This window comes from Heliangelus exortis, chromosome 2 (genome assembly GCF_036169615.1).
Source record: "Heliangelus exortis chromosome 2, bHelExo1.hap1, whole genome shotgun sequence".
Taxonomy (NCBI): domain Eukaryota; kingdom Metazoa; phylum Chordata; class Aves; order Apodiformes; family Trochilidae; genus Heliangelus; species Heliangelus exortis.
In genome coordinates this window covers 21220396-21246026 of record NC_092423.1, presented here as the reverse complement: position 1 = coordinate 21246026, position 25631 = coordinate 21220396, and the positions used below count along the sequence as shown (strand labels likewise).

The 25631-nt window shown below is 40.6% G+C and overlaps 2 protein-coding genes across 4 annotated transcripts in view; both read right to left on the bottom strand.

Annotated features, from left to right (window-relative positions):
• RSU1 (Ras suppressor protein 1) overlaps window positions 1-15124 on the bottom strand; it is a 101369-nt gene extending 86245 nt beyond the window's left edge. The window contains exons 1-3 of one of the 2 annotated variants that reach the window (XM_071735144.1): window positions 14976-15124; window positions 11437-11548; window positions 3709-3759 (exon numbers count right to left, since the gene is read on the bottom strand). In XM_071735144.1, coding sequence (XP_071591245.1) covers window positions 3709-3759; window positions 11437-11548; window positions 14976-14993 — 181 coding nt within the window. In that variant the 5' untranslated portion in view covers window positions 14994-15124. Of the gene's footprint in view, window positions 1-3708; window positions 3760-11436; window positions 11549-11824; window positions 11900-14975 lie in introns of those variants that run through there. The other variant, XM_071735145.1, reaches the window with a different exon arrangement.
• A 2556-nt stretch (window positions 15125-17680) lies between these two features.
• CUBN (cubilin) overlaps window positions 17681-25631 on the bottom strand; it is a 140407-nt gene continuing 132456 nt past the window's right edge. For both annotated transcript variants that reach the window (XM_071735142.1, XM_071735143.1), the window contains exons 60-67: window positions 24296-24501; window positions 23306-23468; window positions 22623-22831; window positions 21834-21981; window positions 21535-21716; window positions 20285-20450; window positions 18401-18636; window positions 17681-18001 (exon numbers count right to left, since the gene is read on the bottom strand). In XM_071735142.1, coding sequence (XP_071591243.1) covers window positions 17894-18001; window positions 18401-18636; window positions 20285-20450; window positions 21535-21716; window positions 21834-21981; window positions 22623-22831; window positions 23306-23468; window positions 24296-24501 — 1418 coding nt within the window. In that variant the 3' untranslated portion in view covers window positions 17681-17893. The remainder of the gene's footprint in view (window positions 18002-18400; window positions 18637-20284; window positions 20451-21534; window positions 21717-21833; window positions 21982-22622; window positions 22832-23305; window positions 23469-24295; window positions 24502-25631) is intronic.

Sequence of the window (25631 nt, the reverse complement as noted above, 5' to 3'; positions counted from 1 at the left end):
GCTAAACATGAAGATCTACACCAAAACCTAAATTCAATTTCATCCTGCACAGGGGTGTCAGAAAAAGCAAGTGGTCCAGACTGCTGTGGACCTCAAGAGTATTTACATTCCACTTGAACCTGAGTAAAACAGTCCTAAGTAGAAGTGCACAAAACAGTAGAATGGACACCCATAAAAATTACTGCTGCACAGAAGATGCAGAAAAAAAATATTGATCAAGCTGGCTAAGCATGGTTTCTACATGTCCTGTGGCTCCAAATCCCTCCATACCCCTCCAGCACAGCTACCCTACTTTCCTACAGCTATTCATGTGCTATTAACAATCCCACTGAGCAGGATGCCAGCATCACCTGTATGTCCCCCAGCTATCATCAAATGACATGCAAAGACAATTTGGTCACATCTACTCAAATTAATCCCTGACACTGACAGGCAGATCTCTATCATTCAGCCACTCCTTTCCACAAATTTAATGTTAGTCAAGGGGTTCAAAAGACACCTGGATCAGGACCGTATTTATTTAATTTTCCTTCTCAGCCGTATACTGAATAGAAAGATCTAAATCACTAACTGACAGAATGAAAACCCAGAGTACAATATACGGAAAAACTGATCCATATATCTACATTAAGTTAAGAAAAAACAAATACCCACTTTCTCCTGCTTTCAACTGGATTGTCATAGAAGATTCCAAAATGGAATTGTCCCAAGTTTGTCACTTAGACACTTCAACAAGACTGCAGAATTGCAGCTATTTAGCTATGCCTAGAATTTGGTTCTGATCCAAAAGCACGAAAGGTTCTCATCGAACAGCAAAGGACAAACCCAACTGTTTCAGGAGATACCTGGAGCAGAAGGAGACAGTTCAAGTCTCCTTCAGTTGCCAGGAGACAGTTGAAAAAAATGAAGCCTAATATTCTCCAGAAAAATCAATGTGGATTTGAGTATTTCTTATCATGAATGATTGAGACATGTAAATGCACAAGCACCAGCAGTATGTATGGCATAACAAAAATATCAACAAAAAACATGTCACACAAGTATTCTAAGCAGTATGACAGATTTAATAGTGCAGTCCTTATACTTGGTAATTAAACTTTACTTACTTTCAGTAGTGTGCTGGCAAAAATATGAACTGGTTACATAAAAATAAGCCTATCCAGTCTTTGCACGTATTTATTCTTCCAGATAGACATATTTACTCTAAACAGCAGAAAAAAACCCAAGCAGACCACTCATTTAAATGGCAGAAAACTAGTAGAAGATGCTAATATGACCTTAAATGTAGCGTGTCAAGTGTCACTGCCACCAGGTTCCCAGTCATTTTAAGAACTATCTGCTAAGACAATTAATTACACAGTTTAAAAGATTAGGTCAACAGTGTCAGATATGGTAATATGAACTTGAAATTTAGCCTTTTAAAAGTGTGGGCTGTCTATTTAAATGTCTACATCAGTTTGTGAAAGAATAGTAAGTCTGACTTGATGAGTTACTTCTCAGGAGAAGCAGTGATGTTACCTCCACATGAAAATCCCCCAAACATAGCAATTAGAAAGGTTGACAGAAAGAATCCCTCGCCTGAGAGAACATGTATACCTGCATCCTGCTTATCTAAGGTCTCAAGCTCTGGAGCCCCCAGCATAAGAAGGGCATGGAGCTCTGGAACCAAGTCTAGAGGAGGGCTGCAAAGATGATCCAGGTGGCTGGAGCACCTCTCATACAAAGACAAGCTAAGAGAGTTGAGGTTGTCCAGCCTTAAGAAAAGAAGGCCCCAGGGAGACTTTAAAGCTACTTTCGGGGCCTGCAGGGAAGCTGGAGGGGGACTTTTCATAAGGGCATGTAGTGACATGGGGTAACAGTTTTAAGATGAAAGAGTGTGGATTTAGGTTACATATTAGGTAGAAATTCTTCGCTATGAGGGTGGGGAGACACTGAAACAGGTTGCCCAGAGAAGTTGTAGATGGTATCTCTAGAAGTGTTCAGGGCCAGGCTGGATGGGGCTTTGAGCAGCCTGTCTAGTACGAGGTGTCCCTGCCCATGCAGGGGGGTTGGAACTAGATGATCTTTAAGGTCCCTTCCAACCCAAACCATCCTATGATTCTGTAAGTTCAGAGATGGCACCTCCTTGCTTGTCCAACTCCACCAGAAAGGTGCCCCTGCAGCCCAGCTCCATCAGTGTCTGGTAACAGATGCCAGACAGCAGTATGGCCAAAGCAAATTTACAACAATGCTTTCCCAAAACATTCTCTCAGCTTCCAACTATTTGTAACTTCATGACATTCTAAACCAGAGGTAGAGCTGTGTTTTACAGTGATGTTGACAATTTTCCCTCCTGAGTTTACCCATGAATTTACCTACTGGTCATCATTTACATGTTAGATAGCTGAAAACTGCTCCTTATCTATCCCCATCTACATAATTCTTTGAAAACTAGAAAAGGGACAAAACCAAATAGAAATACAGCAGTCTAGAAGGCACTACACAATCAGAAGCAGGGCTTATTTCCTAATAGAAATCTCTTAAGCTATGCATTAGTACCAAATAAACTCAACTAGAGAAGTCTTTATGTACTAGAAACTAAGAATATTTTAATTTTTTTTCCTCTTGCTTAATCCTCTGCAAATGCTGTCTTAAGCAAGATTTTTGTACCAATACACATGTTTTAAATAACACATACTATCTTCAAGCTTGTGTAGCAAGCAGTTTAGAGTTCAATAGGTTGGGTTTTATTGGTTAGTTTGTTGAGGGAAGGTGTTTGTGTTCGGTTGGTTATTTTTAAACCCATCTCAATTTGTAAAGCTTTCTTTGGGTATGGTCTGGTACATGGCAAAGTACCTTCTCAGTCATGCTCTCAACATGCACCCCCTTTGGTGGTTCCATTCCCCATTCCCCATTTCATGCACTCTTAAATTCAGGTAAGGACTGATTGAGACCGAAACCCACTGGCACATGCAAAGAGCAGATGAGGACAAACCAAACATTTTTCTTCACTTTAGATACTCAGTAACAAGGATTAGACAAAACTGATCATATTTCCACAACCCAGAAGTAGGAACATTTGCACAAGACACCGATGAGTAAGCCTGAAACGTTCACCTACCAAAACAAGTATTTTTTTTGCCTTGCAAAAGTCAGAGTGATATCTCCCTCCACTAAGTCACATTTACATTGCCTTCATGATGTGTTATTCACCAACACCTCACTTAAAGGCTTCTTACAGCAAGTAGGGTCCACAGGGTCTTAGCCAAAGGTAGTGTGTGCACTACAGCCAAGAGACAATTTACATTTAAAAGATTTTTTTTTTTGCACAACTTCTTGACTTTCATGACCAAAACTCACATTCCATTGGCCTTGCTCACATATGTTTGATTATAGATATAATGCAGTTGAGCTGTGATTTATTTTCACTTGCTTCAGACAAGTTAATTATCCATCTGTTAAAATGCAATCTTTATCATTTGTGATGCAGTTAAAATAAATAATTCAGAAGTCCTCACTATAACCTAAGGATTTCAGGATGATGGTTGAACACAGCTGCTAGTCACATCCTCAATCTCTTTATTTTCAATAAAGTGCTTCACCAAGAAGCACTCTTAGCTGTGACACTGTAGTCTATTAAAAAAAAATTTAAAAATCAAACTAGCAGTGCCAGCTGTTCAATATTGCTTAAGAGCCTGTAACAAAGTCCAAAAGCAGGAGTATACTTACTTGTAAGCTTGTTGTGACTCAGAACCAGCTGTGTGATATGAGACAAGGTAACTGCAAGTGAAGAGAGAAAGAAGTTAGTTTCTGGATGTGGCAAGTGAGAGCTTCTATCTATTTCAGCTAAAAACGAGGCAAGGTATTATCTTTGCTCCAGTAACACCAGATTCATGTGCACTATCACAATAAACACAAAAAGCCCAAGAGTTAAGGACATTCCCAGACTCTGTCTTTTTACTTCACTTTTCTGCTACTGCATTAAACACAACTTGAGCAGAAAGTACTGGTGCCTCCCAGCAGAAGTCTAGTTCTGGTCACAAAAACACCTCATTCCTACTCTTTGAATCCTTCCCAAGGGACAACTGATAGGTACTCCAACATTTAATCCAACAGAACAGACACCACACAAGCCATTACATTTCCATATGTTCCAAATTCATTATCAACTCAATGCTAGATTAAGTCCTAAGTGTCAACAGCTGCATTTACAACCTCACATCAATGAAGCACAACTGTTGTGTAGCAAACGGTCAGGTGACAACATAGAGTATTTACTCAATTTAATAATCTGGTTGATCAAAGCCCCTTCATATTCTATTTTACTGAACAAATGAGTATATGGCACAGTGCAGCTACAGAGACAGACACTGCTCCCACACTTCTTCAACCTTTACATTTCTTCCTGCCTACTTCCACCCCCAACACTACCATAACTTTCCCTAAAATCTCCACAGTTCACAATGGATAGCAGTATCTGATAAAAAAATATGCTAAATAGTACAAGGAGAAATTCACACTTTGAAGGCATTCTCAAATATCTTCTCTCTCCCTGTAATAAATTTATTGTACTTTACTGGAACTATAAAAATGGAAATATTTTACTCCCCTACATCTTTTCTTTACTTCAAGTGCAACCTCTTCAAAACAGCTTTAGATACTACCTTGCTGCCCCTCCTAGGCAGCTGGAAACTTTTGCTGCCTGAAGGACAGCTGTAGTGCCACACCTGTCGTGCCTCAGAGCAACAAACATCACTACCTTTAGTGATGTTAGAGACAGCCAAGCAGGGTCTTGCTGCCTTTGGGAATGAAGATATTCTGGTGAGCATGTGTGAAAACTGGCCATGCTAATCAATACTTACTAAATTGTAAGTTGGAAGATAACAGGTTGGAGAGCTTTTACTTATTGATACAGCAACCTGTTTCAGCTAACCCTTGAAAGCTCATAAAGCTCATGACTTACCACAGACAAATATCACCTGTTAGAAGAACAAAAACAGTCACAGAAAGGCAGAAACAGATCAGAAAGTTCACCCTGGTTTCCTCTGCAACTGCAGGTTATGGAGGAAGGAAAGGCAGGGAGGAGAAAGGAAAAAACAATACATCCACCCTGAATTTCTACTAAAACATGAGCACTCCAAGTACTGCCTGTACCACCTCCCATAGCAGAACAGGACAGAGCAAGAAAGCCTGTAGTAATATTGTTGAGAAAAAACAGGACTAAGGGGCAGGCAAGAACAGCAGCCTCCAGGAAGAGATCTAAACTTAGTTAAAAGGCACATCAGCACTTGATGCAACTTAGCTGCACTACAGAAGTCATTGAACTGCAATAATACCACACAGCAGCACATTTACAAGTACCTGCTCTGGATCACCAACTGAACTAAGAAACAACAGAGTAAGTGTTTTACTAGCAGAGAACTGAGACAGAACCTAATCTAATCCATATGCATGCATTTGGTGAGCCTTTCCTGCCACAATTTCATTATTTCTATACATAGGAAGTGACAATGCTTATTCAAGGGAAAGTAAGCTTTGGGGCTGGAGACTTTAATCTTCTGAACGTGCAACTCCTGCTGATTTTAAGTATCATAAAAGATTCCATGCATATTTAGCTTTTAAAGGTAAGCCTGCTGACCAAACCATTGAGCCTGTGTACTGCTGGCCTTCAACAACACAAGCTTACAAGAATTATTCTCATTACTCCCTCTCCACACTTGTCACACCACTGTCTTCTTCAACCAAGCCTATTTTCAGCAGGATTTCTTCTCACATGTCTATACAGAATAGATCTAAGTCCCAACATCAAAAATTTCCCTAGACCAAAGGCATTTCAATCTGGACCTTACTGTCTAAATTCAACTGAAGCTTCAACACCTTGTCTGAAACTTCACTCTTGTTCAGTCCTCATGTCTGACAAAGAATCTCATTGCATCTTTGACCCACAAAGCAGACTGACCTCTCTCACAGGAACAAAAAGGCAACATTCTGGTGTAATTTTGAAAACAGCAAAGGTTTAGGCATTTGTGCTCTGGATTACTTCCAACAGCATTTTAGCTCTATCTAGACAAAAAAGGCTTTCAATCTTGAAAGCTCCAAAGCTACTACCAGTTCAGAAACACATTTGCAAGCATATTATGAAATGGAGCCTAGACATAAGTTGCCATCTGGTCACTCTTTAAAAGGATGGGAACTTGCTCACTTACAGTAAGCTGACCTGTGTGAAACAATCAGCCCCTGAAAACACCAAGATTTTAAGTACACTGCACCTCTCTTGCACCAATGAAAGGGACCGTGCTGTGGAACAGCCAACTGTGGTGTTCCTCATCCTATATATGAAGTCAATCTTGCATGAAGACTAAATTGTCACCTCTTCTGACAAAGGCACCTGCCTTAAACAACTAATTAACATCTCTGAGTAACACCTCCAAGGCTGAATGAAGGGGGCCCAGTAGCCACTTGGTTTGGATGCATGGAGCTGAGGTAAGGGAAAGCAGCAGGACACAGAGCATCACTCAACAGGTCACAGCCCCCCAGCAGCTGACAGGCACTACAATTCCCTCAGCAGAATTACTACTGCTTCTCCATAACACAATGGGAGGAGCTCCTAGACACTAAGAAGCAGCTCTTTGAGGATTGCAGACCTCAGATGCCTTGTTAACATCACCATAACTAGCATACAAGCAGTAAGTTGTTTTGATTTCAAGGATACACCAAATATCCACACAGAAGTTTGAGGGTCAGGATACTACTGTTTGCACAAGCAATTTACTTGTGTAATCACAAATTCTCATTATGGTCTCAATCTCACTATTGCTCCAAACCAGAATGGGTCGAGGAAGAACATTTAAGCTTTTCTCTTTGGGGCCTATTACAAGGCCTTCTAATTTATTGCTGCCATGCACTGCAGTTTAGTTTTACATGAAATATTTAACTGGATTTGACTTAATTAAAAAAAAAAAAAAAAGAAAAAAGAAAAAGAAAAAAACCCAAAAACCCACAACAACCCAGAACAGGAAGACTTCAGAGACCTTGCTGAACCAAGATAAGACACTGTCTGTCCCACTGGAGGAAGTTAATGCAGGGTGAGCATCACAGCATTGTACAAAATGAATTACAAGCAGCCTACCCCTCCATCTTCTGTACTGTGGCTATTTTAGGAGCAGACAATTATATCAATGCTAACTTTCTGATAAAAATTCTATGCATGTTAATCTTACCACACAGCATGTACTTTATGTAAAATAAAGCTTACAGATGGAATGATAACACGAGCAAATTAACACTTAGAGAGTAAACAGGATTTAATCCAATATTCCTTCCCTGACAAGACTACAGCGCAGCAGATGTCTCAAGTTATTTGGGCAAAATAATTAATTCACCATTCAGTTTCCCCATGTTGATCACTGTAACATACATAAATGAAATATTGGAGACTAGTCCCTACTCCAAGAACAACTCCATAACTGTTGATGGCTGTTTAAAGTCCTAACAGCCTGGTTAAGGAAAAGGCAGACCATGCCCTACTTGCTGAACATCCTACAGGTTGACCATCAGTCCTCTCTACCATTAGCTGCCCATACTGCATGCCTTGTAACCATTATCTGTTTACTTCACAACGTGAAATGAAAACCAACACACATTAGAACATTTTTTTCACAGGGCAAGAAGGTTTTAAAAATTATCCATGTGTGGATGCACAGCTATAGCATCCATGTGCTCATAAATGGTATACCATTTATTTTGTGGCATACCAGAGTAATAAGAAAAGTCTTCGAAGTTTAACACTGTTTCACATGGTCTTTGTGTTATGATGACAAGCTAAAGCACTGAACTCCTAGATCAAGGACTATTTTTAGTCTCAAATGAAACCTCTAACTACACTGTGTCTTTGAAAAGCATTTTCTCATATTACCTTTCTGAGAGCCTTCAAAATTCAGTAGCACAATTCTAGTTTGTACTTTAAGTCACTAGGAGAAAACACAAAGTGCCTGGATTCAAGAAATATTCTGAAAATAGAACTCAACTTCTAATGACATCAATGAACTCCTGAGCAAGCAGGGGGTTCAGGGACTTCTGAACTTTTATTTGTGAATCTGAACACCATATTATAAGCAACCTGGTAACTCTACTCTCCTTTTACTAAGCACAACAGTGGGAAGAGACTAGAGGTTCTCAACCTTCTAGGCCTAAGCTAGTTTAAGACAGTTTCAGTCAACCAAGTGTCACTCTGCATCCTGATAGGAGGAGTATTTAATCTTGATTTGGAAAGAGACATTGGTATTTGACAGAGATAAGTTTGGTCTGTTTGTTTCTTTCACAGCTGATACAGAGGGTGGAAGTCAAGGCAAAAGAAAACACGAGTGGCTGGCAGGTTTCATAGCAAGGCATTCACTACACTGGAAAGAGAGCCAGAAAAGCAACCTATTTTATGCCAGTGCACAAATTCCCCTTTCTCTTCACTCTCCCCAAATAACACTGGCTTTCAATGATCACTTACAATTGTGGTTTTTTAAACAAACACAACAGGAATAGGTCTGCACCTGAAGGGAGAGGACTGACCCACCGATCAGATGGTGTGTGGTGCACTGCCTCAAAAATCTTTGTGTCCACATTAACTGTGTGTCCACTACACACAAGTCCACTAACCACCTTCTATCAAGTACTCAAATACATAGTGGACGAGGGCATTTTCTTGAAGAATAACCAAGACTACAGTGAGTAGCTTACTTTAAGAGATACCCCCACTGTGGGAGGTGCATTCACAACCATTAAATAACCACACAAGACAAAATTCCTATCAGCAGCTTTGAACACACTTCTGAGTACGCTCCAACCTATTTAGTCCTTAAACCTAAAATACACAAAACAGGGAAAATGCCACCAAAATGTTCCCTCCAAACATAACTTAAACTTCTCCTTATCTCTGAATGCCTACTAGTACCCCTCATCAAAGACAAGATGCTGTGAAAGAACAGTCACTAAGCATGAATTATGATGGCTATTTTTAACAGAGATCTTGATATTTCATGGAAAAAAAAACTCTGAAAAGCCAACCTTTAATACTACACTGGAAAGATATCCAGCATACCTAGAAGGCTCTAGGTCAGGCACATTTAACTTCCTTGCCAGTTCTGAAAGCCAGAGAAAAACAAAATACCTAATCTATACTAGAAAATATCACCTATTAGTCTGGAGAAAAGGAGACTGAAGGGAGATCTTACTGCACTCCACAACTACCTGAAAGGAGACTGTAGCTAGATGAGAGTCAGTCAGTCTCTTCTCTAGAGCAGCAAGCTATAAGAAAAGAAAAAATGGCCTCAAGTTGTGCCAGGGGAGGTTTATACTGGATAGTAGGAAAAATTTCTTTACTGAAAGGATTGTCAGGCTGCCCAGAGAAGTGGTCAAAATACATGCAGATGTGGTGCTTAGGGACATGGGTCAGTGGTGGCAGTGTTAGCTTAATGGTTGGACTTGATCTTAAACATCTTTTCCGACCAAAATGGTTCTATGATTAGGAGTCAGATTATAGAGTTAGCAAACAAGTAAGTAAAAAACTTTCTCAAACCATTGCCTAAAATTCAGAGGTAATACCTATCCATTGCTTTTTAAAAGACATATTTGGAGGAATTTATTACTTCTCCAGATGAGAAGCAACAAATACTTTGACAATAAAAAAATAAACAAAACAAAACCAACCAGAAAACCCTACTTACAATGTCTTCTCAGGCAGAGTGCAGGGTAACTGAAAAACCAAGAAGGTCTCAATTAACTAAACAGAAACCAGTCATCATTCCTCACTCACCAAACAGATTAGAGAAGGCCCCAAGTCCTCACACTAAATCAAGTTACAAAATGTGAACCAAGAGTATCTGCACAGACTTCCCTGATGCACTGTCACTAGGGTACCACAAGTCTGCACTCCATACAGGGACCTCCCTGCCAAACCAGCTTTGCATGCCTAATTAGCAAATTGGTACCAAGGACCACCACCACTGTGGTGCCTGACCCTGCCTGCAAAAGAAACCCAAAAATCTTTGTAGCAGAAAAGTTGTTCTGGTTGTTTTTTGTTTTTTTTCCATGTAAGCATTACTGATGTGCTTCAACGTTACCTTTTTCCCCTGCCTGAAAGATCAAAGCTGACTAATTAATTATGTGCCTTAGTGTGGATAACAGGTAACAAGTCAACTTCTCAAAAGCAACAGTACTCTGTTGTTGCCCCATACTCTTAATGTGTTAGTTTATCTGAAAGGGATAAATCTGAAAATGGATTTGTAGTTAATGCAATCTAAATACTACTTTCTCTCAAACAGCTGTTCATCCAACAGAAATACACTGAAACTTCCCATTTAATGTGAATTCATATACACAGGCTTTACAATGTAATCTTCCTGAAATGCCATCAACAACTCAGAAGCGGGGAAGGAATCAGTACAGTTTAGATTCCTTTAATCTTCATCCTTTATTGATGTGAATGAAGACACTTTGGCTTGCTCCTGCCTCTGCAGACAATGGTGAGCTGGGAGCGGGCCAGACACTTCCCTGAGTTAAGTACACTATCAAGTTTAACAACCATAGCAAAGTGCTAAAACAGAATAAAGTCAAAATTTCAAGTATGTTGGTTGTTTTATATTTTGCTTTTTTCTCATTATTTTGTGCATTAAGGAAAATTTTAACCTGTGCACACAACAGTAAGTCACATTTTAACTCATTGCCTACCAGCTGTACCATAACATCATACACACTCTTAGACAAAGCAAAAGCAGGGCAGATAACTCTTCATTTATGTGCTCTCCAGAACTGGGACAGTATTTTGTTACTGGTATGTTGCACTTGCTGTAAATTAACTACAGCAAATGTAACTTACCAATAAAGCATCCTGTCAATTCTGGAAGGACATGCAACGTGCAAAGTGTGACACTGCTGTCCCTGTAACACAGTGTTACCTTGCTCCCCTTCCCAGACCAGCCAAGCACAGCTCCAGGCTAACCTCACTCTATCCCTCTCAGAAACCAGGAGATGCTACTTGACTGCTGGTACTGCTTCGGGAGCAGGGGAGACAAGGAGGGACAGGAGACCGAGTCTCCTCATCACTCAAATTCCAGAATGCCTGGAAAAACGCCTGGGGAGGCGTCGGGCAGCAGACGGTGCTGAGGTGACGGGAGAGAACAGAGGATGCCCCGGCTCCCCACCCGGCCTCTCGGGGCGGTGGAGCAGGGGCTCTCCCGGCGCTCTCGGGGGCTGGAAGCGATTTTTTTCCCCTGCCCACGAACCTCTCCCCAAACTCCAACGCCCGAGGCTTCAGGACACCCCCGGCACAGCAGGAGCTGGGGCAGCCGCACCGCGGGCAGCTGGGAGCGGTGCAGCCCGGGCCGCCCCCCCGCCCGCGCCCCCGGCCGTCCCGGGACAAATAAGGAAGTTTCCGCGCTCTCCCCGCCCGCCGCCGCCGGTACCTACAGAGGCCGGGCACGTCCAGCATGTTGGAGATGCCGCGGTCGCACATGTCCACCTCGGGATGGTTCTTCTCCCTACTCTCCTCCACGATCTTCTTCAGCGACTTGGACATGGTCTGGGTCAGGGAGGCAGAAACAGACACTGTGACACTGTGACACCGTGAGGCCTGGACGGGGGGGTGGGCGGGGGCGCCCGACGGGACAGCACGGAGACGGTCCCCGGCCTGAGGGGGCCGAAGGCAGCGAGCCCGCCCACTCCGCCCGTCCAGTTCCGCCCCCTCCCGTCTCCCCGTGCCCAGTGTAGTCCAACGGAGCCTTGACCGGGATGCCGGCCACCTTCCGCTCCCGGGACGGAGGAACGGGCCCGATGCCGGCCCCGGGGGGGGACTCACCGGGCAGTGCTGCGGGACACGGCTGCTCGGCACCCACTGGCACGAAGGGCGGATCCCGGAGACTGCACCCGCCCGCCCCCCTTCCCCACCCCATCGTCCCGCCCCGGCGCGCAGGCGCACGGCGGCCCAGCCCCGGGCAGCACAGCCGCTCCCCGGCCCCAGCGCTTCCACCCACGGCGGGGAAAGGCGTCGGCCAATCCCCGCGCCCCTTCGGTGCAGGCCCGCAGCCCATTGGCTGGAGGCGCCGCAGGAGGGGTCGCGGCCCAATCACTGCCCCGTGGGTGGCTGCAGGCTCTGGGCTCAGGGGCTCCGCGGGCACCAGGGCGGGTGTGGCACAGGAACAGAGGCGGAGGCAGAGGGCGCCCGAGTGCCCACAGGAGGCTGACCCTGCCCGGCCCTGCCTTCCCCTGCCATACCCTGCCATACCCTGCCATGCCATGCCATGCCCTGCTCTGCCTTCCCCTGGCCTGGGGGGCAGCCGCAGGCCACGCTGCTGTGCATGTTGTGCCCGGGGACGCAGTCCCGCTCGGGCAGCCACGTGCATTCTTCAGAGTGAAGAATCACAGGACAACCCCAGACATCACATTACCCCCCACCTATCCAGGTGTACCAGCGCCGAGTGAGCCTGCTGAGAAACCACTTGAGCAGCAGCACCAGTCCTGGGTGCCAGCATCGCTACTGTTCTTGTTTCACAGAGTAGTTGCAGGCTTTATTTAGTAGCAAAGGCTTAAGCAGATTCATTGCCTAACAAACATGGTCTTAACTTGTTTATTCCAACACAGATAAAGTACACATGACTGTGACAAGATACTCACAAAATGGTGTCTCCATGGCTAATGAGAAGCTCACCTGGCTTCTCACTTCCCCCTTTATTCAGTGATCAAAACACTAGCTTAGTACATTTCACATAGCCTGAGTGTCCACATTCTACCTCTACAACAGAAGTATTTAATTGCTCCCCAATTAATAAACATAATGCCATCACCCCCTTTTTTCAGAACTGTGGGGTTGTTTTTACCATACACCAAATTTCATTATTCTCTTTTCACATAAACAGTTCCTCTATTGCTCATACCTTCTTCTATAAGCTACCTTAATTGCTTTGACAAATATTTTGTCTCTTAAACTCACTAATCAAAACCCTAGTCAGGTCTGCAATGGATATGGCAAAGAGGAGTTTCTGACAAGTCTTCCTTTTAAAGCTTCTCAGCTCCTTGTGAAGCACAAACTATAAATTCGATGAGATGGGATGGCAAAGTAAGGATGTGTGCCACACCATCCAAGGTCAGGTCATTCCTCAATCTTGAAAACTTGATTTTTAGATTGTTCCATCAGTAGAGATACTCATGATGACCAATTTTCTGCAGAGGGTCTATGCCACTGCAGTAACCCCCTTTTCCCTCTCTTATCCCCTACCACCTCTTCCCACTGCATCCAGTTCCTCTGTAACTCTTTTGACCTGAAATATCCTCAGCTCTCTCTTCAAACCTAACTCGAGGCTGGGCAGCCTGTGTCTGGGGACAGGCTGCTGGAGCCCTCCCCATGTTTACAGCCATTTGCTCACAGTACAGCTTTCCCAATTTACCTCTTGCTGTACTATCCAGATACTGAATTTTTTGCTTATGAAACAACTAAAAAATATCTTTGATATCTTGACAGATTCATTCTAAATTTGTCACTTGGCTTAAATGCTTGTAGAGCAAATGCCTGAATTCTTTGCAGGGGTTGGCATATGCCTTCTGTCCTGACAGCAGGCTGGAGTCAGAGCCAATGGGGTAGATGTATGGCCAGGACTGTATGGCAGAGCTGTAGCTGCTGTGCCCTGGCAGGGGGAGGGAAAAGTTTGTTCCCCGCACTGATTCCCCCAGCCTGCTCCTGACGGGCAGTGCTGACTCCTTCCTTGTGCTAAGGAGCAGCAATGATGCTGCCTTTGCTCTGGCTGTCCTAGGTAGTTCTTCTAACCAGGGAAATGAGGGTTTACATCATTCTATTTTTATCCTTTTTTTTTTTTTTCCTACACCAAGGAAAGCTATTGTTACTGACAATACAACAGCAACATGCACCAGCAAAAAGTTGTATACTGCTAGGCACTGCTACTAAAATATATCCATCAAAACTGCAGTAATTATGTGCAACAACTGGTACACAATATTTATTTTGCTGATCTTTGCCTTATAAAGGTGAACTTCTAGAATTTTATCTCTATTTTTATGATCCTGTAATGTTGTTATTGTGAACAGTACACAACTATATGTTTTTTTTTTAATTACATTTAATTTTAATTAGGACTACAGAATATTTCTACAGTTTTAGTGTGGTATCTGACAAAAAATAATTTCTCAAAATATTTTAATTTTGGTGCCTAGGACAGTTAATTTGAGTTGCTGTTGGAAACTGAGACACCTCCTCCTTTTTTTTATGAGCCAAGTGAAAACTGTTTCTCAGACAAAATTGCTTTGCAAACATAACTTAAATTAGCTCACGTTTCAAATTGACCAGCACCATGATTTCCAGCATTTTAGTTCTGTATCTTCTCTCTCCTTTACTTGAAAAAACTACATCCCAGATGATCTCATTCTGGTATTACTTCTCACTTGCTGTTTACAAAGAATAGCCCTGCCATATGGGAAGGCCAATTAAAAATTAATGTTCTGGACCTTTTAGTGCTTATTCTTTTAAATTCTAGTCTTCAGATTGATTGCCATTCCTGTATAACTCTCTTATCAAATATACCTTTATATAAAAACAAATATATAGAGTGCCACACAGAAGGAGATTTACACATCAGTGAAAAACATGCAGGCTCTAGGAAGTCAAAACATGCACATTCATTACCCTTGCTTGGTCAGGGACAAGGGAAGGTTTGTAGTCATGCAGGTAATATAATATGAGCATGCAGCATTCAGAAATAGAACATTATCTGTAAAATAGACAGCAATGTGCACAGACATAAAATCAAAGATATTCATGCCAGCACTGGGAGATGAAGCTATAAATCTTTTTAAACACAGATGTTGCCTTTTGAATTGTATACTGCAAAAAACACATAGAAGTTTAACGGAATAATTGTTTTTAAATTATCTGTTTAGCTGTTCCTGTTTGCTTTTGCTGTGCATTCCTTTTAAAGCAAGTGTTTTAAATGGCTCCTTACCTTCCAAGACAGAAACATGGCTTAGCACCAGCTCTCTCCTTTAAGGACCTCCACGTTATTACTTCTGCAGTGGTATCTCTGTTGTGGTTCCTCACATAAAATGTTAGAGGACAGCAGTGGGTTACTTTGTTCCTGTTTTTCTAAAGAATGGGTTTGATAATTTACTCTAATTTTAGACCTTGACTATTTTTGGCAAGAGTCAGTTGGGCAAGATCAATTGAACCTTGTACCAGCAGCTTCATTTACCAGTCTTCATGAGCACAAATTCTCTGCTGGACTTTCTTTTTTTCTAAAGAATTTCATACATTTTACTGAATTGTAAATAAAATTATGCACAGGTATGGAATATTTGTAACATTTAAAGATGCATCAATCATTTGTTATTATTAGATTAAAAAAAAAAATCTTAAAAATTTCCATTTATAGTGCTCTTTAGTCTTCTGCAGAAGTTCAATGATTCCATGAAATCTGACATTGTGACAGAAACTCATGGCTAGAGCAAATACTTGTCATATCAAAAATGTACAAAAACATTTAATTTGGATTAAAGTGAATCAAACTTTTTCTTCTATTGAAATGAATCTTTTCGAAGTACAGATTTCAGCAAATTCATCAGTTTAACTCCAGTCCCCCCCCTAGAGCCTGAGGCCAAAGGTTGTGTTACCAGAATGGACTCATGCACATCACAGGTCACCAGATCTCATTTACATACTGCTCACTGAATCAACAGTAGATCAGCCTCAGTACAGTGATCACAGGGGATGGAGATGTCCTAGGGGAACTCAACTTTATGTCCATGAACTGTATGATATGTGGCTTACATCAGTCTCAAAAACGCACTAAGAACTTCATTCATTAAAACTATGTTAAGGTTTCTATTGTTTGTCAGTTTCTGCTCTTTCATTCTCCTGACAAGGCCAAAGTTTAAGCTGAGAACTCATCATCCATCAGGGTGTGATCAGCATTTAGCAAGAGAAATTTATGTACCAGGATCAGACATGGTCTTCCCTTTCATCTGTGGCTTCCAGATGAACTGTGCTGAAGGCACTGAAATGCAGAAAATTACAACATTCTTGCGTATCTGGTTCTTGCCTAAAATCCGATGTTTCCATGACAAGCCACCAAGCAGCAAGAGATAGCAGCCAGATCTTGAAGGCATTCACTGCCCTGCATCAACTGCACCAAATCCATGGTGATTCATAGGAAAATCAAAACTGCAATGGAGTTTGGCAAAGCCCCTGATGCAGCTGTCCAAAAGAAATTCGCTTATGCTGTTCTCTGCAAGCAAACAGCTGAAGCCACGCTTGATTTTACTTGCAGTCTCTGTCTCAAACAATGCCACGTTTAGAGCTTTAGTAAGTTTAGATGGCTTTTCTTTACTGCTTGCTGTCTCCTTTATGGGTTTTTAATAATTTTTATGAACAAAGATTGTATTGTCTCTATTACTGATATCAAAACAGTTTGGTGTGGACTCTGAGCATCTAATTCTGTTGGCAACTAGAAGCTCATAGGTTTCTCTCATTCTAACTTATTGTAAGATCATTTTGAATTGTATTTTGTATCTTGTCATTTACCTTTTTTCCCTCTTTGTCTGTTCTGTGTTTCCTAAACTTTGTTTTAAACAGGATGGCTCTTCAGCTGCTAAAAACCTTTCTATGTTGGTGGAATAATGGCTTTTCCAGCATTCACTGGGGAATCTCCACAGAATTCCTGGGTTTTGTTAGAACTGCCTTTTAATTTAATGGCATTTCATAATTATTGTGACAATCACATCAAGGCACTACTTTCACTATGATTGAATGAATTAGTTATGAAGTGGGAGTTCTGATGAGGCCTGTCCTCTGCTGTCGTGTAAATTCCTCTTGCCTGTCCATCACAAGTGACATTCAGGAAATGAATTGGTCATCCATTCTGGGTTGTGACAAAAAATGTTTCACAGTGTGAATCAGTGTCCTTTACATACCCCGCCAACAACATTTTTAATGGATGATATGTCCCGCCTTGGGAAGGAACAAATTCTAGTCAAAGGTCAATTTATATTTTTATGTCTGCCATATTCTGAAGTTATATCCATTTTTTGAAATATCTAGGGAGTTGCTTACAGTTGGACTAGGAATGTGAATCAGTTACTAAAAACCTCCCATTTTTTTTAATAAATTCAATTGTAAAATAGATTCTGAAGCTTAAATGTACAACTCAATAAATATAATCACAAGTATTTGTGTATATTGAATGTGATCCTGACATTAGTTGATGTGGTTAAGATTTAGTACCCCAGCACATTCTTTCTGCATTAAACCTCAGTGAATGCTGGAGTATTTTTTGAGCTGGGTTCTTACAACCATTCCACAGTACTACAGGAAGTTCTTCAACAAGGACTGCATCTTATCTGCATAAATGGTAGTAGAACAAGGGACATTTTTAGAAATGTCTGATTTTATTGTATTTTGATTAAATACTTACTAATGCTTTCAAAGAGGCTTGGTATAAAACCACATAATTCTATAGAATTAATTAATGACAACTTTGTATCTTAGCTTGTCTTAGCAACTTCACGTTGAATATTTTTACTTAAGTCTAATTCACATCCTATAGAATTATATGTAAAACTTTTTTTGGGGGGGCGGCGGGGTATATTTACTTAGAGCATTTGAAATTACATGGGAGAATATAAAAATATGTTTTAAAAAATGAGCAAAACTTCCTTTTCACAGTTAGGTAGGTAACAGTTTATTTTCAGGACAATGGGAGATCACTTTTTTGACAGAACTATAAATTTATCACATCTATATTTACAGTAATTTTTTTAAGGCCTTACTTCAATTGCAGTTATTGTAACTGAATTTCAAACTTCTTTTATGACCTAAAGTCTCTTCAGTAGATCCCAGAACAGTAGTATATTTCTTATTATGAGTGTTCTAGCTCGTCCAGCTTAATTGGAATCCTGATGGTAACGTCACATATTCAGCATGAAACTTTATATAGACTTGATGAGATGTAGCAGTAAATGGAGAGATGTTTGTGTCCTAAAATTAAAGAAAAGAATAATGAAAAGCTTTATAGATCAGGATTCTTTGTGGAAAAGCCAGTCAGAGAGGTAAAACTGACGCATAAATCGAGCCACAATTTGAAAGGAAACTCAGGTCTGTGCTCGATACTCCTTTTTCATTTCTCCCTCAAGGTATACAAGCATTTAAATCATAAATACAGCTAAATATAGAGCAAAATCTCTTGATGATGTCTTCCACTAGATGTCACTGTAAGGTCTGCATTGGAAGGCTCCTGAGGTGCCTCGCGACACTCGTGCCTTCACTTCCACTCGTCTGTGTGAAATTCCAGGCACAGCTGGGAAACAATCCCGAATACGAAACAATAAAGATTCACTTTAACCAGTTCCAGGGTCACAGGCAGTAGGCAATACATACCATCCCACAGTATGGCCCGGCTGGGGGGTAGGTGGCATCTGGCCCGTTGTAAAGGATCAGGTAGTTGCTACTGCAATCCCCTTGGTCATCAATGCTGATGAAATCAAAGTTCACCGTGACAACGCGTCCCCTGGGCGCCGTAATGGCCCACTCGCAGTCAGTGTTGTTGTGGTAAGTGGCAGGGTATCTGGGACTGGCAAATGAGCCAGTTCTGCCCTGTAATATTCCTCCACATTCTGGAAACAGACACTTAATTAGCTCAGAAGGCTTAGTTTCACAAGATGCTACATGATGTAGTACATCAGTACAGTATTAGTACATTAGGAGCAGTATTGAAAAACAGAAAGACATAGGGAGCTGGAACAAAAAATGTGGATAAAAGGATTATTCTAGTATGAGACAAAACTGAGGCTTCAGCAGCCTGAGAAGAATATGGAATGGGCATTAGACCATCACTGGATGTTGAAAATCAACCCCCTGAAATAGGGGGTTGAAACAGAAACCAAAATCTTAAGTCTGTGCCTTGTTCAGTTTGTTTCCCAACTACTGGGGACAAGCTACACAGCAAGAGTAAGCATGTGCAGATCATTCCACAAATTACTCTGATGGTGTCCCAGAATTTTCAGCTCCCAGAGATGGCATCTTTGTATTTAATAGCCTTTATCAGGTGTCTTCCATGAACTTGTTGAGGTATCCCTCAACTCCATGTGAATTTGCAGCATCCAATGGGAAGGAACACCACAGCTTAACTGCATACTGTGTGAAGAACTGTGTTGTTTGGTTTTGTTTTGTACCTACTGCCTGTTGGCTTTATTTGATGCCACTAATTCTTCCATGGGAGAAGTCAATGAACAGCTGATCACTATCATCCAGTATCACTGGATTTTAAGGACCTGAGTAGTTTCTTGCCAAATTAAAAAGTCTCAGAATACGTCATACAGAAGCCAATTTTTATGGTGAGCCATTAGCTATACTGGATTCTGTGTAAAAGGAGGAAAACAGAGCTCTGCACATCATTCAGTTTGTGTGTGAACCATGCTTTCATACAGTGGCTATCTATTAGTTCTCCCTTCCTTACCCAACAATTCCTAGCCCTGTACTAGCCTACTTGACTGTTAGTCAGCAGTAAGCTCTTGTTTTCATGGAAATATTTTGCCCCAAAGACATTGCTGCTGAGGCCAAAAGTCAACTCAGAACCCATATTTTTGTAAGTAAAGTTAGGATTGTAATTTTTTTGTCCATGTTCTTCAATAACACTTCCCTACAGTGATCTTTATCTGCCTTTTCATTGCCAAGCCACCCAATACTGTAAGGTTATTCTGCAGTGCTTTTCAGCTGGCCCTGAACTTTCCTCCCTCCAGTGACTTAGTGTCATGAACAAACTCTTACCCAGGTATTCACTGCTATTTCATAAGCCATTTGTCAATGGGACTATGATATAGTCACTACATAGCATTATAGCCAGGTGATTTTCCTAGGGCAGGCTTCAGTCCTCTTCAGGCTTAGCAGTGCCTAGGTCCTAGGGCATATTGTAACTGGGTTATTCATGGAGTAGGCTGAATCATCAGCACCACCACTCTGTGGATCCCAAGAGAGACGATCCTGATATTTTCTGGCCTCTCAGTGAAAGAGGTAGATTTTCACCTTAAGTGGACTACATCCTTTGAGGTTGCTAAAGTCAACATTGCTTCCATCACATAAAATGAATCACTGATCTCCAGGAACATCCACCTCTATCCAGTGAATCAATAGGGTGGACTCTGGGTGCTTGGGAAGCTCTTAGGTGTTGATAAGGCAGGGCCCAAACTGAGGCTGAATTCCACATTTCTGTATTTTCCCTCTGTAAAATTGCTAAGTGGAATTACTTTGTAATTACAGCCTTACCACTTGATGATGAAGTCCAAGTGATTTCATATCCATCATGAACCCCTGAAAAATCACTCTTGAAACGAAGGTAGACAACATGATTTTTGGGGAAGATGGGACTGGGTACAGTGTTTCCACAGAACCTGCCAAGCAGTGGTGATTGCACATCACTCCCATTTCTGACCTTCAAGGAGAAAAAACAGTCAACATTAAATCCCTATGCCAATTATAAATCAGTACAATTATACAGAGATACAAGCACAGCACAAATTATGTAGTGCCTTGTGTGCATACCATAATTGTCATTTAAATAATGTTGGTTTTCTTACTGTATGTATAGAAGGAAAAGGAGAGCATTAACCACTATGTCTGAGTTCTGCAAGTAATTGCATGGAACAAGTATCACAGCAATGGGTAGCTAAATTTTACAGTGTGGTTCATCTCCTGACTGAAAAAATTACTTGGTTAGCAGCTAAGATGTGCTTTTGCAATTCAACCCCATGTTTTACATTTCATAAGAAATTCTAATATTACAGATGAAAAGATTAGTTCTTTACCCTGCAGACCACACGTTTCCCCAGTTACATTAAGACACAGATCATATGACATAGCTCAGACTTAATTTGTTTGGGTTTTTTTCTCAGCTCAAATAATGCTGGTGCTCAGATCCATTTCTTCAGACAGTAAAGAGGATATGAAAGAGAACTAAATAATCAGTCTGCCACAGATATCTGATTTTTGCCATCAGACCACTGAATAAAGAGACCTTCAACAAGCATGAGAGGAGAGATTGATGATCATGAAGAGGTATGCTTTTTATTGACACAAGGTACCTCTGCAAACATCTTACACTTGTTACTAGAAGTACCTTTTTTTTTTTTTTTTTAATATATTTCTAAGGAAAATATCACACAGATGGAATCTATTGCTGGAATGAAAGCACGCAAATTTATGGCTTTCTGTTTATGCACAGATGCACAGATGTCAATATCAGATAAAAACTATCCTGGTTTTCTCTATTAACTGGGTAATATCAACATGAGCTAGATAAAGATGAGTTTGCTAATAATGAACCTATTTATTTGGACTTTAGTGCTTACTGTTTAGCCTCTTACTATAACGTCTGAGTACATTTTACCACAAAATTGTAGCAATAAATTAATCCCTAATATTAGTCCAACTCAGACTTGATACAAGCTTATTAAAATACACTTTGAATTCAGCAGATTTTGGCACAGGGCAACAAAATATGTATATTTGCATGATACCTCTAGGAAATCACGTGAACATTGGATGCTGTCCTCCAAACTAAAAGCATGGAAAAAGAGAGAAATTGAGTGATTCAGGGGAGCTCGTAGAATGATAGAACAGTCCACGTTGTTGGGGTGACGTCCAGGCCAGCCAGGGCTCTTCAGGTAACCAAATGACTGGTTATATTCTCTGCTGCAGCCTTGAGACAGAAAACCAGAAACATATAAGCACTTCTGATCTATGTATTGTGCTTCACTGTATGGAATCAACAAAGAAAGTGCTAGGTAGATTTTTTTAGACATTTCTTCAAGCTTACCTGTAGCTTCATAGGCAAATCTGAGGCCATTATTAATCATATATTCATCTGATTTGAAGGTCACGATGGCAGTGCGACCATGAGAATAAAACTCAGGGACTGGAAAAGTGTCAGTGCCACAGAATCTATGGACTGATCCTTGGCTTTGCTGTAAAGTAATACATGTCACAAGTTACTTCTACTTAATGATGTAATTCAATTTTCTACTTACTGACCTGGAGGTGAATAGATCTCTTAGCACTTTTTATACCAGTTATACAATCTCATTTTAAAGTTCTCATGGAAATCACTTAATAACGTCTCAACACTTTATTATTAGGAGAAGGAAATAAAATGTAACAGGTATTTTCATGTCTAAATAAGAAACAATCAGAAAAGGTTTAGAATAATATAATACAAGGGACGCAAACAGGTTTGGTTTTTATTTTGCTGGTGCTTTCTACAGTCTTGAAATTAATATTTATTTTTATTATGGTTCTTGATTGAGAGGATTAGTGTATGAATACCTGCTGTTGGGCAGACTTTTCTAGGTGTTAAGTTTGGCAGGTCTATTACTTGATGCTACTGTGAAAAATTGTGTAACACCAGGTCTAATTCAATATATGTGTAGTGTGCTGCCATGAAGCTTGTGTACCAATTAACACACATTTAGTAGGGCACAGTGCACAATGCTTTGGTTGTGCCCCTAACACAGAATCATCAGATAATCTATTAAGTGGTGGGCTTCTCCTCAAAGAGTGAAGGGAGCTGAATGTGAATGGGAAATGCTATCTACTGTAAATTTCTTACCATTGGTGAGTCCTGGAGCTCAAGGTAGTTTTGAGAGCAATCCTGGATGGAATGGAGGTGGAAGGCCTCTACCATCACCCTGACTTGCTGCTGCTCAGGGGCATCAATGACCCAGGTGCAGAGAGTAAATGGTGGATATTCATTTGGGAAGTTAGGAGACATTGCAGTCAGGGATGTAGATGTTGCATTATATATTCCTCCACACAGTCCTGTTTAAAAATAGTAACATATGCACCACAGAGTGAAAATCTTTCCAGATGGGGAAAAATATCTATTGAGCAAAACTACTCTGGGCAATATACTTTTGTATTTAACTGTGACTCCCTAGGAGGAAAATAAAAATAAAAGTAAGTAAAACATGCTAATGCTGTGTCAATGTATGTTGTAAACCTTAGTACATTTGTTCCCTATAATATCAAAATACTTGTTAACAGCTTATGACAGTGTTCTTGTTTTACACTACAGACTGACAGCTGCTCCACAGCCAACCAAAACCAACCTGGGCTCTAGCAGGGCTGCTTTTAGCCTGCATGTCGGTGCTCCCTAGAGCTGTACTAAGGACTGTCTTTGCACACTCCTGGTCCCTATATCTAGAACAAATTTTGATTATTCATTATTTAAATATGTATTTCCACAAAAAGAGTTATAGCAATGTATATTCTTAAGTATATGTGTATACTTACGATCCACTGTGGTGTAGGTCACATTGAAACCCTCCCTTTCCACAGAATTGTCTGTGGTAAATTTCACAGTCAGGGAATTACGAGTGGAAAGAAAAGGAGCTGGCACTGTAGATCCACAGAATGTGCCAACTAAATTGGCATTTTCACTATCTCCATCATAAAGCTGAAAGAGGAAAAGCATATAAACCATAATAGTTTAGGCCCAACAAACAAACAGAAATAAAATTTTCTGACCGCTGCTGAGACCGTGATTTCTCTTACTTGAAAGCAGAATAAGTGCTTTTGTGCTTTATCAGGATGTTCTTGATGAATGTAATTATTCACTGCCATATTAACTAATTCTTTTGGACAGTGTACATCTCATTATGGAACATTCTGATCCCATCTCAGCAAATCTATCAAAAATTTATTCTATTTTAATTTGATGTTCTGTTTTCTTTTTTTAAAGGTAACCTCAAAGAGCTTCTCAATGAGAAAAGTTGATTTCATTCACCAAAACATAGAATTTATTCCTAGGCTTCATTGAGCACCTCTAGTGGATAACAGGATTTTATTATTTATTCAACATTTATTCAACATTTATACATCTCCAAGGAAATATTTTTTAACAGGTGAGCATTTAGCACTGAGTGGCTTATTCAAAATGTTAGAAATTAGAGTCTTTTCAGGCAATTGTGTATGACATTAGATCTACAAGTTTACTTTCAAGGTGCTTGAGTTTTGTTTCTGTTCTATGAAATAAATACTTATTTATACAGTCTAAGAATAGAAGTATGTCTCAATAACAACATTAAAACTCTTGCTGGTTTCCAAAAAGGCAGGGTGTAATCCAGAGCTGTAATCTAACCCACTGGAAAAAAATGGTGATTATATTAAGCAATTTAACTTCTTCAAAAGAACATTTTCTATTAATTAACTTTTAGCCTTATAGAGAGGATAATGAATCATATCTCACTCCTATTTCCTTATTAAAAAGCCCAGCTGTCTTACATTGACGTAATCATATCGGCAGCTCTGAGCAAACCGTGGTTCAAGTGCAAATGAAGTGAAGGTGAGGTTGATCAGTTTGTTTATAGGTGCAGTTATGATCCATACACAGTCCAGATTCTTCTCATATCTTCTGGTCACATTGGAGACTGGAGAGCCAAAGCTATAAGATGAATCTGTCAAGTAACCACCACAGCCATTCTGAGGTCCTGTTGAAGACACAGAAACTTTTTAAAAGCAGTTCTTGGCATTTATTTAATCTTCAAGTCTTTAATGTCAAGCCAGCAGCTTTTTTCTGTGCTACCTAATTTTACTGTCCTGTCTCACAAGAATATCTGAGTAATTAAAAGGCTTTAAGCACAAACAGCATCAGATAGATACTAATCACAGATTGGGTAGAGTGAATTAAGAAGGCTCATATGTTCTGATGAATATGAAATCAGTATCTACTTTGAAAATGTAGCAGCAGATTTTTTAAAAGGGACTGTAAGATGACAGAGAGCAGAAATTAAATGGAATGGTGGTCAGAAGACTTCTTAATGTAATTCTTCCATGCCAGTAAGCACATGCGGACAGTAGGGGGCACTGGGTCGTTGACTTTGAACATTTAGTTTAAAATTGAAGTCGCTTATTTTGACAAAAGAACCTCGTTCGACAGAATTTGGCACCCTGACACTGAGACCCGGGCTCACATTGAGGAGTCTAGCTGAAACAGAATTACCTCTTGAAGCTTTTTGCATGGTGGGACTTACAGCCCCTCTGAAAAGTAGGCTGCTTTTCATTTGGATCCCACGTGCAGAGCTAAATCCCTCACTGTAGTTACTCACTGCAAATTTGAACCATTTAATGTTTTCGGTCACATTGCAAGAAATTACCTCTGGAGAGAAGCAGTTAGTGGAAGATCAGAACACTTTTGTTTTGTCTAATTACAAACAAGTTAAAAATCCAGGCTATCAGAAGGGATTATTTTATTATTTTACTTTGTTAATAGTCTGATTTCCAGAGGCTGGACTGGGCTTGTAAGTCTGACCAATTTGTTTACTTTATGCTTCCTTCTTCAGTCTCTATGCAGTTTCCTGGCCACTTATTTAACTCAGGAATTCAAATAAAGTATGGTTCATAATCTTGCTTTTGAGTCTGAGAGACTTTTTGTAAAGAGCACAAAGTAGAGTGGTAACTGAAAGCAGCCTGTTGTCTCCCACAGAGAATCCTTGTGGAGAATTAGATAATAAATGAAGCTACAGCTGTGGCTAAGCAACACGAGCAGACTTTCCGAATCCCATCTGTGTGTGTACAACAGGCCTGTCTAGCTGGCATACAGTGACTTAACCTTGACACA